The 12,300-nt window shown below is 44.6% G+C and overlaps 1 protein-coding gene across 1 annotated transcript in view; it reads left to right on the forward strand.

Annotated features, from left to right (window-relative positions):
- Positions 1-6,077, forward strand: part of LOC126248155 (DNA polymerase epsilon subunit 4) — a 70,116-nt gene extending 64,039 nt beyond the window's left edge. The window contains exon 3 of the mRNA XM_049948897.1: positions 5,500-6,077. Within this exon, the coding sequence (XP_049804854.1) occupies positions 5,500-5,649 (150 nt within the window). The 3' untranslated portion in view covers positions 5,650-6,077. The remainder of the gene's footprint in view (positions 1-5,499) is intronic.
- The last annotated feature ends 6,223 nt before the right edge of the window (positions 6,078-12,300 follow it).

Genomic DNA, 12,300 nt, shown 5'->3' on the forward strand with positions numbered 1-12,300 from the left:
CAGAAGTCAAGGAATGTGGCATCCGTCTGTTACCCTTCATCCATGGTTCGCAAGATATCATGTGAAAAAAGGGCGAGTTGTTTCACAGGAGCGATGCTTTCTAAAGCCGTGCTGATGCATGGACAGCAACTTCTCTGTCTCAAGGAAATTCATTATATTCGAACTGAGAATATGTTCGAGAATCCTGCAACAAACCGATGTTAAGGATATTGGTCTGTAATTTTGAGGATCTGTACTTCCACCCTTCTTATATGCAGGCGTCACCTGCGCTTTTTTCCAGTCGCTCCAGCACCTCATAGCCTTTAAACTGCTCCATACCCATGTTCGCTACCTTATCAAACAATGGAAGAAGAATAGTTAGGAGAGATAAGTCTCCACCATTGGGTGCCACACATCACCTTCCCAAGTCTGGGCAAAGATCGAACGTCCTTTCGGGTACCAGGCTCCAACAGCTGTCCCCAGTGTTATCATAAATGGCAAGTTATGTACAGATGCAAACACGATTGCCAAGTACTTAGCTGAGCACTTTGCTCGAGCCTCTGCGTTGGAGAATTACCCCCAGCCTTCCGCACACTCAAATGGCGCCTGGAAAGGAACGTCCTCTCATTCACTACACGCTGCAGTGAATCGTATAACACCCCATTTACAGAGTGGGAGCTCCTCAGTGCCCTTGCACATTGCACCGACACAGCTCCTGGGCCTGATCACATCCACAGCCAGATGATTAAAAATCTCTCATCTGACTACAAGCGACATCTTCTCGTCATTCAACCGGATCTGATGCGATGGCGCCTTTCCATCGCAATGGCGGGAGAGCACCATCATTCCAGTGCTCAAAACACGGTAAAAACCTGCTTGATGTGGATAGCTATTGGCCCATGAGCCTCACAAACGTTCTTTGTAAGCTGCTGGAACGTGGAACGTATGGTATGTTGGGTTGGGTCCTGGAGTCACGTGACTTGCTGGCTCCATGTCAGGGCAGCTTCCGCCAGGGTCACTCTACCACTGATAATCTTGTGTCCATCGAGTCTGCCATCTGAACAGCCTTTTCCAGACAGCAACACCTGATTGTCGCCTTTTTTTACTTCCGTAAAGCATAAGACACAACTTGGCGACATCATATCCTTTCCATGTTGTATGAGTGGGGTCTCTGGGGACCAATCCTGATTTTTATCCAAAACTTCCTGTCGCTCCGTGCTTTCTGTCTCCAAGTTAGTTACTTCCATAGCTCCATCCATATCCAGGAGACTGGAGTCCCACAGGGCTCTGTATTGAGTGTCTATTTTTAGTGGCCATTAACGGTCTAGCAGCAGCTGTCTGGCCCTCCGTCTCACCTTCTCTGGATGCAGACAACTTCTGCATTTCGTACTGCTGCTCTAGTACTGTTGTTGCTGAGAGGTGCCTCCAGAGAGCCATCCACAAGGTGCAGTCTTGGTCTCTAGCCCACGGCTTCCAGTTTTCAGCCGCAAAGTCATGTGCATGCACTTCTGTCGGCATTGTACCATTCATCCGGAACCCGCACTTTACCTTAATGATGATCCACTCACTGTAGTAGAGACATATCAATTCCTAGGACTGGTTTTTGATGCTTCATTGACTTGGCTCCCTCGTCTTTGTCAGCTAAGGCAGAAGTGCTGGCAGCACCTCAATGCCCTCCGCTACCTGAGCAACACCAACTGGGATGCAGATCGCTCTACGCTGATGCAGCTCTACAGAGCCCTTGTCCAGTCCCTAATTGACTATGGGAGTGCGGTTTATGGTTTGGCAGTACATTCAGCATTGCATTTACTCGACCCTGTGCACCACTGTGGGGTTCAATTAGTGGCAGGAGCTTTAAGGAAGAGTCCAGTGACCAGCGTACTGGTGGAGGCTTGTCCCTCCACTGCAGATAAAACATGCGCAACTGCTCGCCAGTTATGCAGCACAGTTCCATAGTTCCCCTGAGCATCCACATTACAGTCTCCTTTTCCCGCCCACGGCAGTCCATCTCCCACATCGGTGGCCCAGATCGGGGCTAACGATTGCAGTTCACATGCGGTCCATCCTCTCTGAACTGGAGTCCTTCCCTTTACCACCTCTACTTGCGGTCCGTTCACATACGCCTCCATGGTGTACGCCTCAGCCACAGCTTCGTCTGGACCTCCTGTCCCTAAGGACTCCGTTAACCCCGCCGCTGTCTGCTGTCACTTCCTCTCGAATCTTGGCATGTTCCCGGGCTCTGAAGTGGTTTACACCGATAGCTCAATGACTGATGTTCGCGTAGGCTCCACGTATGTTCATGGAGGACATATTGAGCAGCACCCCTTCCCACTTGGCTGCAGTGTTTTCACTGCAGAGCTGGCAGCCTTATCTCGTACTCTAGAGTACATCCGCTCATGCCCTGGCGAGTCATTTCTCCTGCGTACTGAGTCCGCAGCTCGTGGTCTCATGATTGCGTTCTCCCTTCCCGAGCACTGGGTCCCGGGTTCGATTTCCGGCGGGGTCAGGGATTTTCACCTGCCTCGAGATGACTGGGTGTTCGTGTTGTCCTTATCATTTCATCATCCTTCATGCACGTGGAAGATTGGACTGAGAAACGGTTGGGAATTTGTACGGGTGCTGATAACCACGCAGTTGAGCGCCCCACAATCCAATAATAATAATAATAATAATAATAATATCATCATCATCATCCTGTGTACTGACTCATTGAGCAGCCTACAACCTATCTTCCAGTACTACCCTGCCACCATCTGGTAGCGTCCATTCGGGAGTCCATCTATGCCCTGGATCAGTCCCGCCGTTCAGTGGTGTTTGTGAGGACCCCAGGGCACGTTAGAATCCCCGGCAATGAAATTGCCAACAAGCTGTCCAAATAGGCAGTGTGGAAACTATTTCTGGAGATAGGTATCTCCGAAGTTCACCTCCATTCTGTCTTACACGGCAGGGTTTTCTGGCTTTGGGAGACGGAATGGCAGAACAGCATGCACCACAAACTGTGTGTCATTAAGAAGACTATGAATGTGTGGAAGTCTTTCATGCAGGCATCTCGCAGGGAATCAGTTGTCCTCTGCTGGCTCCGCATTGGCCATATGTGGCTAACGCATGGTTACCTACTCCGTCACGAGGACTCATCTCAGTGTCGCCGTGGCTCCCAAATGACAGTCATCCACCTCTTGCTGGACTGCCCACTTTTAAGCGCTCTGCGGCAGACTTTTAACTTTCCCAGCACCCTGCCTTCGGTGTTGGGCAACAATGCCTCCACAACAGCTTTAGTTTTAAGTTTTATCCGTGAGAGTGGGTTTTATACTTCTATGTATGTTTTACTGCATGTACTTTGTCCGTCTGTGTCCTCCTCGCTAGTGCTTTTAGGATGGAGGTTTTAATGTTTTGCAGAGTGGCTGGCTTTCCCTTTTTATTCTCATGGTTGGCCAGCCACCGTAATCTGCTTTCATGTTTTACTCTCTTCTGTTTCTAACATCTCTCTGTTGTTTTCTTGTCCTCTTTCGTTCCTTTTAGTGTTCGTTGCTTCCATTTGTTCTTGTGGCTTTTCCTTTCTTTCCGTTTTGTGTTATATGTTTCGTCCGTTTTATTCCCACACTTGTGGCATTGTTTTATTAGGAACAAGGTACAGATGACCTCATAGTTTGGCCCCTTCTCCCGCCTTTAAACAAACAAACCAACCAACCAACCATGCTGTGTCCCTGGTCCCTTGTGGACTGAGGCATGCCGTGACACAATTCGCAATTCGCGTGTAGATACATGCTCCGTGTTTTTAACTGTCATCCTGTGATGGCAAACTGCATTCATTATAAACAGATGTGTGCACAGGTTCGTCACGATCTTCAGGATAGCAAAAAAGCTAGCTGGGGTTCTTTTAGCAGTTCCACTCCCTCTTCGGTCATGTGGCGCAACCTCCAATGGCTCTCTGGAAGCAAGATTCATTCCTAAAATTCCAGCTTGACAGTAGCAGACGATGTCATCATGGATCCTATTGCTGTCTCCAACACCTTGATTGGCCATTTTGCAGAAATTTTGGGCTCCCCCCCCCCCCCCCCACTATCACAGTTCCTTCCTCTGTCTGAAATGAGTGGAGGAGGCTCGGGTGATACCATTCTTTTCTCAGGATCATAAATACTACAATGCCACCTTTACTATGAGGGGGCTAGATCATGCTCTCACTTCATTCTGATAGTCCGTCCCAGGGCCAGACGATGTTCACATTCAGATGTTGCAGCATCTTTCTCTTGTAGGCAAGCAGTTTCCCCTTCATATGTACAGCCGCACCTGGGCAGAGGGCCTGTTTCCTGGATGCTGGCGTGAAGCCACAGTCATACCTGTACCTAAGCCCAGTAAGGACAGATGCCTTCCTGTAGCTACTGCCTCATCTCTCTCACCAGCTGTGTTTGCAAGATGATGGAACATATGATTCATGCCTAGTTGGTATGGTGACTCAAGATTCGCAATTCGCTAACGATTGCACAGTGTGCATTTCAAGTGCACAGTTCTGCAGTTGACCATCTCGTCACTTTGTCCACACATGTCATGAATGGTTTTCTATGGAAATCCCAGACTGTGGCTGTGTTTTACGGTTTGGAGAAAGCCTAAGACACCTGCTAAAGTACTGGTATCCTCCGTACTCTCTCCACATGGGGCTTCTGTAAGCATAGACTTTAGGGATACCTGTATCTGTGTTGAGCACCATTATCAAAATCAAAGACTCCATTTTAGAAAGTGCAAGTACAAGTGGGCCAAATTAAAAAAAAGGGGGGAATTAAAAAGAAAAGTCCAGAGTTAATCTTGGTCAGGCACACAGTTTTAATCTGCCAGGGAGTTTCATATCAGCACACATTCTGCTGCAGAGTGAAAATCTCATTCTGGAAACATCCCCCAGGCTGTGGCAAAGCCATGTCTCTGCAATATCCTTTCTTCCAGGAATGCTAATTCTGCCAGGTTCACAGGAAAACTTCTGTGGAGTTTCGAAGGTAGGAGACGAGATAGTGACGGAAGTAGAGCTGTGATGCCGGGTCATGAGTCGTGCTTGGGTAGCTTAGATGGTTGAGCACTTGCCCATAAAAGGCAAAGGTTCCAAGTTAGAGTCTTGGTCTGGCACACAGTTTCAAGGCAGCACATGCTCACAACATGCCTGTGAACAGTGTGATGATGCACAAATTACGTTGAAGGCGGCCAGTATGCTTGGAGTCGAGCACTTCTTCACATCTAACAGATGCATCAATATATTTGAGAAGAGGTATAATATGGTGTACAAAACTATACATCACAGAGGAAGTAGTGCGAATATAAAAATATCCTTTAAGAGGCATGTTGGTCTTGTTGGTTCACTGCTACTTTGCTAACATTGCTGCAAAATGATGTAATTGTGTAAGAGATTTTGCTGCATAGTCCTGTTCACGTAGCGTTCACCTGTCCCACTTGTATCACCCTAACACTGCAACTCAGGAGTTGCAGAGTCATATTTATTTGCTATGTTTACCTTTGATTCTGTTTTGTTCATTTCAGGAGCTGTTTATTGAGTCACTGGCAAAGGAAGCTTACAATTTCACAATAAAGGGGAAGAGGAAGACCGTGCAGAGAAAAGACATTGATGCTGTGATTAAAGCTGTAGACCCTCTTGTATTCTTGGAGGGTGTACTTGATGACTTGTGTTGAATGTTCCAAATTAATTACAATTAACAAATGTGCTTATAAAAATGCATGAGCTATTTCAAAGTAGGTTATTTTTTAAACAGTTGTAGGGGTGCTAGTGTGAAGTTACTTGCCTCAGTTACCTTTCAATGCCTGTAGCATGCTACTAAGTTTGTTTTGTCACCACCTGTGGAGGATTATAATATTTCAAATGATATTCATATGCAAGGTGAAGTTTGATACTTGAAATATGCATGGAGATTATGATATATTATGCTGTTTATGTAAAATTCTTGCGATCATGCTTTTGCTTGTAATATCAAATGTGATGTTTTAGCACAAGCTAATGGTTTTGTCAGACATGTATTCATAGTTTAGATACAGTTATTTATGATCCTTCCAAGACGTAGTATTCTGTTAAAGAGTGCAATAAAAACCAACTTCCTACCTGATACAGGATAAAGCTATCAAACCTTACATACCTCATGTTTAGAATGGTATTTATTCTATGTATGTGTAGTTGGAAGAAATTACAAAGAACTGTTTTCAGACAGCATTTGCTCCCACCTTTCATGTGGTTCCAGTTAAATGAGTTTTTGCCATGAGTACAATAGGAGACTACTGATTATACCAGACACAAGAAGGAAGCTAAATGGTAAATCATAGCAAAAACAAGGAATAAAATCAAATTCTGAGAAACTGTTTCACAACAGGAAAATTGAAATTATAATTTTACTCAGGGAGCTGAGACAGTGGTAGGCTAATAACCAAACAAAGATTAACTATTAAATATTGAGAATTACTTCAGTTATGCCACTATAGAACTCATATGTGTAAGTGAATAGATTACTGGTCACCAATTAGGAATGATGATCTGTGGTGAACAGTGCCCAAAAAAGAAGAGAATAAGATTTGGGACAAAGCCTTTGTTTGAAATTGCTTGCATATGCATGTGGGGACGGGGATTGCCATGTATTTGTGTAGTGACCCATATGTTACTGCATGTTCGCTGTCACTGCCAAGGTGTATGTCACAGTGCACGGGTGTGGGTGTCACACTATGTAGTGACCCGTACGTTACTACACCTTCACTGTCACTGCCAAGGTGCACACACACCATACAGTTGGAGTAGTGCACCTTTGGGGTACTCCAGGATCCTGCTAGAGATTTCTGATTGTGGTCCTTTGCCTCAATCACCTGCAGCCAAGAGCTGGTGGTTCTCCCTTATTGAATTCTAGGCAGCTGGAGGGTCAAGGATGTGATCCTTCCCTAGCACCCAACAAAGCAGTTTATCAGTGCACCCTTCACTGTGAGGATCCGTCCTTGCCCACAGTTCTTTGCACTGCAGGCCATCAAATCAAAGTGGGCAGAGAGGGAGGTGAGTAGCACATCGAATCAGGCTCGCCAATCGAAGGGGAAGTTGCTGTTACTCACACCTGTCCGCAGCGGACAACCCTGTCAACAACAACAACGTGCAGCACTTCTGTCGTGCTGCTCTAGTTTTGCACAGCTTAGAGAGCTGCATGTGGATGTCAGAGTGGCTGTTTCGCTCCTCGACACTCAAAACTGATGCACGACTGAGCTCCCCACCATTGGCTCCTGTCAAACACAGTTTGTTAACCTAAAATAAACAGCATATTCCTGTTCTTGATCAGTTTACCACTGCTATGGCTTACAAACCTGTAGTCCATCTTGGCACTTACTTGGTTGTTAACAATCCTCATATTGAGAAATTGTTTTAGTTAGACACTTTCGTTGCTTTTGAATTTTTGGTTATTGTGACATATTATTTGAAACTTCCTGGCGGATTAAAATTGTGTGCCGGTCTGAGACTCACTCGGAACCTTTGTCTGTCTTGGGCAAGTGCTCTCCCGATGTAGCTACCCGAGAACGACTTGTGATCTGCCATAATAACTTTAGGAAGGCAGAAGATAAGGTACTCACCGAACTAGAGCTGTGAGGATGGGTCACAAGTTGTGCTTTGGTAACTCGGATGGTAGTTGCCTGCAAAAGACAGTATCCCGAGTTAGTCTCAGTCCAACACACAGTTTTAATCTGCCAGGAAGTTTCATATTGGTGTGCACACACACTGCTGCAGAATGAAAATCTCTTTCTGGAAACATGTTCTTTGTCTTTCCACCCCACATCATATGGGATGCCCATGGGACCTGATCTGTTGTTTGCTCAGGACAAATCATTTCATTTTTCACTTGCTACAGAAGCATGGCAGACTATTGCTGGTTTCTCCATTGTGAGATGCAAGATTACATCTCCAGTAACTACAGATGCAATGCTTAAACATATTGATTGTGAGATGGAAAACTTGGTCGTGGTTTGCCACAAGTGTTCAAAGCAACATGCGGCATCATGCAATGTTTTTTTCCCTATGGTCGGCACTGACACTACATTGGCACAGAATCCCTGTTGATTTTGTAGGGCCTTCTGTAGGCAATTTTTGGTTTTTGGTTGTCGACACCTTTTCCAAGTTTCTTATGTTCTTTATCGTTCATCTGCTGCAGCAGTGTCAACCTTTTTTTCCTGTCGAACACCTATCTTGTACAGTGGTTTCAGACAATAGTCCTCAATTTTTGCCTCGCTCCCTTCAAGATTTTTGCTCCCTCAGTGGCATCTACTGCCATCACAGTTTGTTGTTGGCAGTGTAGGCACCCACTGAACCTCCCACTGGTGGACTCCCACCATGTGGACAGTGTGATCCACTCACTCTCTCTTCTTCCTTGGAGGGGGGAGGGGGGGGGGGCTCGGAGGGTGGACACTGGGGCTTCTTCGTTGTGCCTGCAAGTACCTACCACCCTCCTGCTGGCACTGCCTTTCCTTCTTCCAGACACCGTGGCTGACCAGCTCATGGCATCTGGGGATGAGTATGCCTTCTTCCCGCCTCGGTCTACAGGGTGCCGGGATCATCCACTTGCTCTCTTTATGCCCTGTTAGGTGTAAATTGGCCAGCTGCAAAGCAGATATATCTGACCAATTTCTCATTCTGCCTATAGCCAACACATCATTAATGAATACCATTACATACTCTGTTGTTTTGCTGGAGAAAGGTGCGATTAAGTTGACTGCTGAAGTATCTACTGAAAAGTGGAGCATTGCTCCTGGCAACTTAAATTCACTCAAACCTGACTGTGGCACTTGCACATCCCTCAAAGATCCTGCACTGACAGAAAAAAAATCATAACACCAAAAAATAGTTAATGCAGAATAATGATATTTCAGGAATGGATGTGTCTAGGTAACATATTTAAGTGATTAACGTTGCAAGATGACAGGCTAATTTAAGCACGAGATAGCCCATTGCAAATGTGAAAAGCCAGTACATTAATAACTGATGTAACCACCAGAATGTTGAATGCAAACATGTATATATACTGTGGTGTCACCGCCAGACACCACACTTGCTAGGTGGTAGCCTTTAAATCGGCCGCGATCCGCTAGTATACGTCGGACCCGCGTGTCTCCACTGTCAGTGATTGCAGACCGAGCGCAACCACACGGCAGGTCTAGAGAGACTTCCTAGCACTCGCCCCAGTTGTACAGCCGACTTTGCTAGCGATGCTACACTGACAAACTACGCTTTCATTTGCCGAGACGATAGTTAGCATAGCCTTCAGCTACGTCATTTGCTACGACCTAGCAAGGCGCCATTACCAGTTTATATTGAGACGGAAATGATGTATACACAAGAGCGATGTTCTCCAATTATGGATTAAAGTTAAGTATTCCAAGATCTTCGTACTTTATTGCAATTCTCAAGACATTGTCCTGTTCCAGACCTCACGCCAGTCTGCGTGTAATTAAACGCGTGCATTTCAGCCTCCTCTAGCAACATGGTGTTGGCTCTTCGGCCAACACAGCATATACATTGTCATATAGGTGCTAGAGGTCAGTTTGTGGGATGGAGTTCCATGCCTGTTGCACTTGGTCAGTCAATACAGAACAGTTAACATTGTTCGTTGATGACGCTGGAATTGTCATCCAATGTTGTTCCATATGTGCTGGAATGGAGACAGATCTGGTGATCGAGCAGGCCAAGGCAACGTGTCTACACTCTGTAGAGCGTGTGGGTTACAACAGCAGTATGTGAAAGAGTGTTAACCTGTTGGAAATCACACCCTGAAAAGCTGATCAATGGCAGCACAACAGGACAAATCACCAGATTGAGCCACAAATTTGGAGTCGGGGTGTGTGGGATGACCACGAGAGTGCTCCTGCTGTCCTACAAAATCACACTCCAAACCATACCTCGAGGTGTAACTCCAGTGTGTGTAGCACAGAGACAGGTCAGTTCCAGGCCCTCAGCCGGCCTCCTCATAACAAACACGTGGCCATCACTGGCAGAACCAGCTTTCATCAGAAAATGCAACAAGTTCACCCTGCCCTCCAGTGAGCTCTTACTTGACACCACTGAAGTCACAAATGGTGGTGGTTTTTGGTTAGCGTAATGCACATTACAGGGTGTCTGGCCTGGAGCTGTCCTTGAGGTAACAAAATTTTAACAGTTCATTGTGACATTGTGGTGCCAGCTGCTGCTCAAATTACTGCTGCAGATGCAGTGCCGTGCGCCAGTGTCCTGCACAGAGTACAATGGTATTTACTTTTGGTGGTGCCCCATATCTGTCCAGAGCCCAGTCTTCTCGTGAGCATACATTCTCACGACCACCGCTGCCAGCAATCTTGTACAGCGGTTACATTCCTGCCGAGTCTTTCTACAGGACCGCAGAAAGAACATCCAGCTTCTCATAGCCCTATTCTACGACCTGATTCAAACTTGGTGAGTTATCGGTAATGACATCTTTGTTGCCTTAAAAGCATTCTTGACTATTATCAAATAATTACATCCAGTCTTAAATGTAAGTATCGCTCACAACTAGTAATGTGGGCCAGGCAAATGTCCAGTGGGCAGGACATTTATAGTCATTTGCCCGGGAATTTACCCAAACCAGTTTTATATGCCCAGAATCATTTGTTTTTACTGCTAGAATGTATAATGTACCAATTAAAGTAGGGGAATGAAATGAAACTCAGTATTAAAAGTTAGCAAATCTTTACACTTTCCTTAATTACTAAGAACGAACTTGTGCAAAGAAAGGGCACATGTTGCTGACAGCTGTACGTCATTTATAATGTCATTTTTATTATTACCCGTTTGATTCTCTCTCTCTCTCTCTCTCTCTCTCTGAGATTTTGAGTGAGTGGATGGTAATTTCAGGTAATTCATGAAATTATGTGGGTTATTTAGTTACATGGAATTGGAAACGCTGCTCTGATCATCTGACATTCATTCAAATTTATGTGGTTGAATGAGAAGGAACATAACCTCATCTCAGTTTTATTTAGTCTCATACAGAATATACTATTGAACAGTTGCAAGATGAGTAAAACAAAAAACCTGTTTGGAACTTTTAAACTGAAAAAGGAAATATTTTTGTAAAGAATACAAAGAATCACATTCCAACAAAATGGAAAAGCAAATGAAAAAGTGTTAGTGTCCTCAGAATTTTAAAAAAGTTCTTAAGTTAGGTACGGTGATTGAGAACAACAATTTTTTATGCAGTAGTATAGTATAAGTAAAAATACTATCTACAGGCTTGCTACTTAACATAAACTATACTTTATTACAAAAATTACCTTTAAACTTAAGTGTTTTCATTTTTTATTATGTTCTACCCCAAAAATTGACCTCATTCAAGATGTAAAAGTTAAGTTTACAGTGCAATTTATTTCCCATTATGAGTCTCCTCAATGCTCGAAGCAGCTTTCTCAGCTTGGTTACCCAATCACAGAAGAAACAGTGTTGCAAAACACCTTTTCTAATACAATATATCAGCATAAAATTTATTTAGAAGTGCCACTTATCAATTAATCTTTAAAATGCATAAATGACTGGGCATTTATAAATTTTGGGCATTTGCCCACGCATTTATCCTGGGCATCTGCCCCAACTTATAAATGTCCAGGCATGTTACACCACTACTCATGACTCTTAAGAAGTGTATTTAAAGCAAACCTGATTTGCATTCTCATAGTACAGGTAGCAGTGCCACTCTTATGCAACTGGCACAAAAACTGAACAGACATCATCTTTCGGTTATAGAAACATGGCTACCAACTTTCATTCATGTTACACAACTCCTACCTGGTGGTGTTTTTTGCCGTCAGTGTAATTGAGCCATCAAATCATCATGGCATAACTTCTGTTGAGCATTCTCCTCTAATAATTGTGATAATTGTTCGGAGTAGCTATACTGTTGCTAGTAATTGCCGATGTAGCACCTAGCATTTTTGCACAGTTTACCACTACCTTATATGGGGTGTGATTGGAAAGTTTTAAGAATGGATCCGTTACTGGTTACTGGTTTGCGGGCAGGTACACGGAGGGTGGGGAGTGAGTCATTGCCTTGTCCTTGAACACCCTCTGACAGAAAACTGTTTTTCCTTTATTCAGTTCGTTGTGGCAGCTGGTTGAGTGCGGGTCTGTTAGGGCTTGTTGCCAGATTCTGCCTGCGTGAAAATGGATGTAAAAACGGAGCAACGAGTTTGTGTGAAATTTTGTTTTAGAACCAGGAAATCAGCTTCTGAGACTTATGAACTATTAAAAACAGCTTTTGGAGATAATTGTATGAGCCAGTCAAATTTTTTTGTAGATTTAAAAATGGC

Source organism: Schistocerca nitens, chromosome 3 (genome assembly GCF_023898315.1).
Source record: "Schistocerca nitens isolate TAMUIC-IGC-003100 chromosome 3, iqSchNite1.1, whole genome shotgun sequence".
Taxonomy (NCBI): Eukaryota; Metazoa; Arthropoda; class Insecta; order Orthoptera; family Acrididae; genus Schistocerca; species Schistocerca nitens.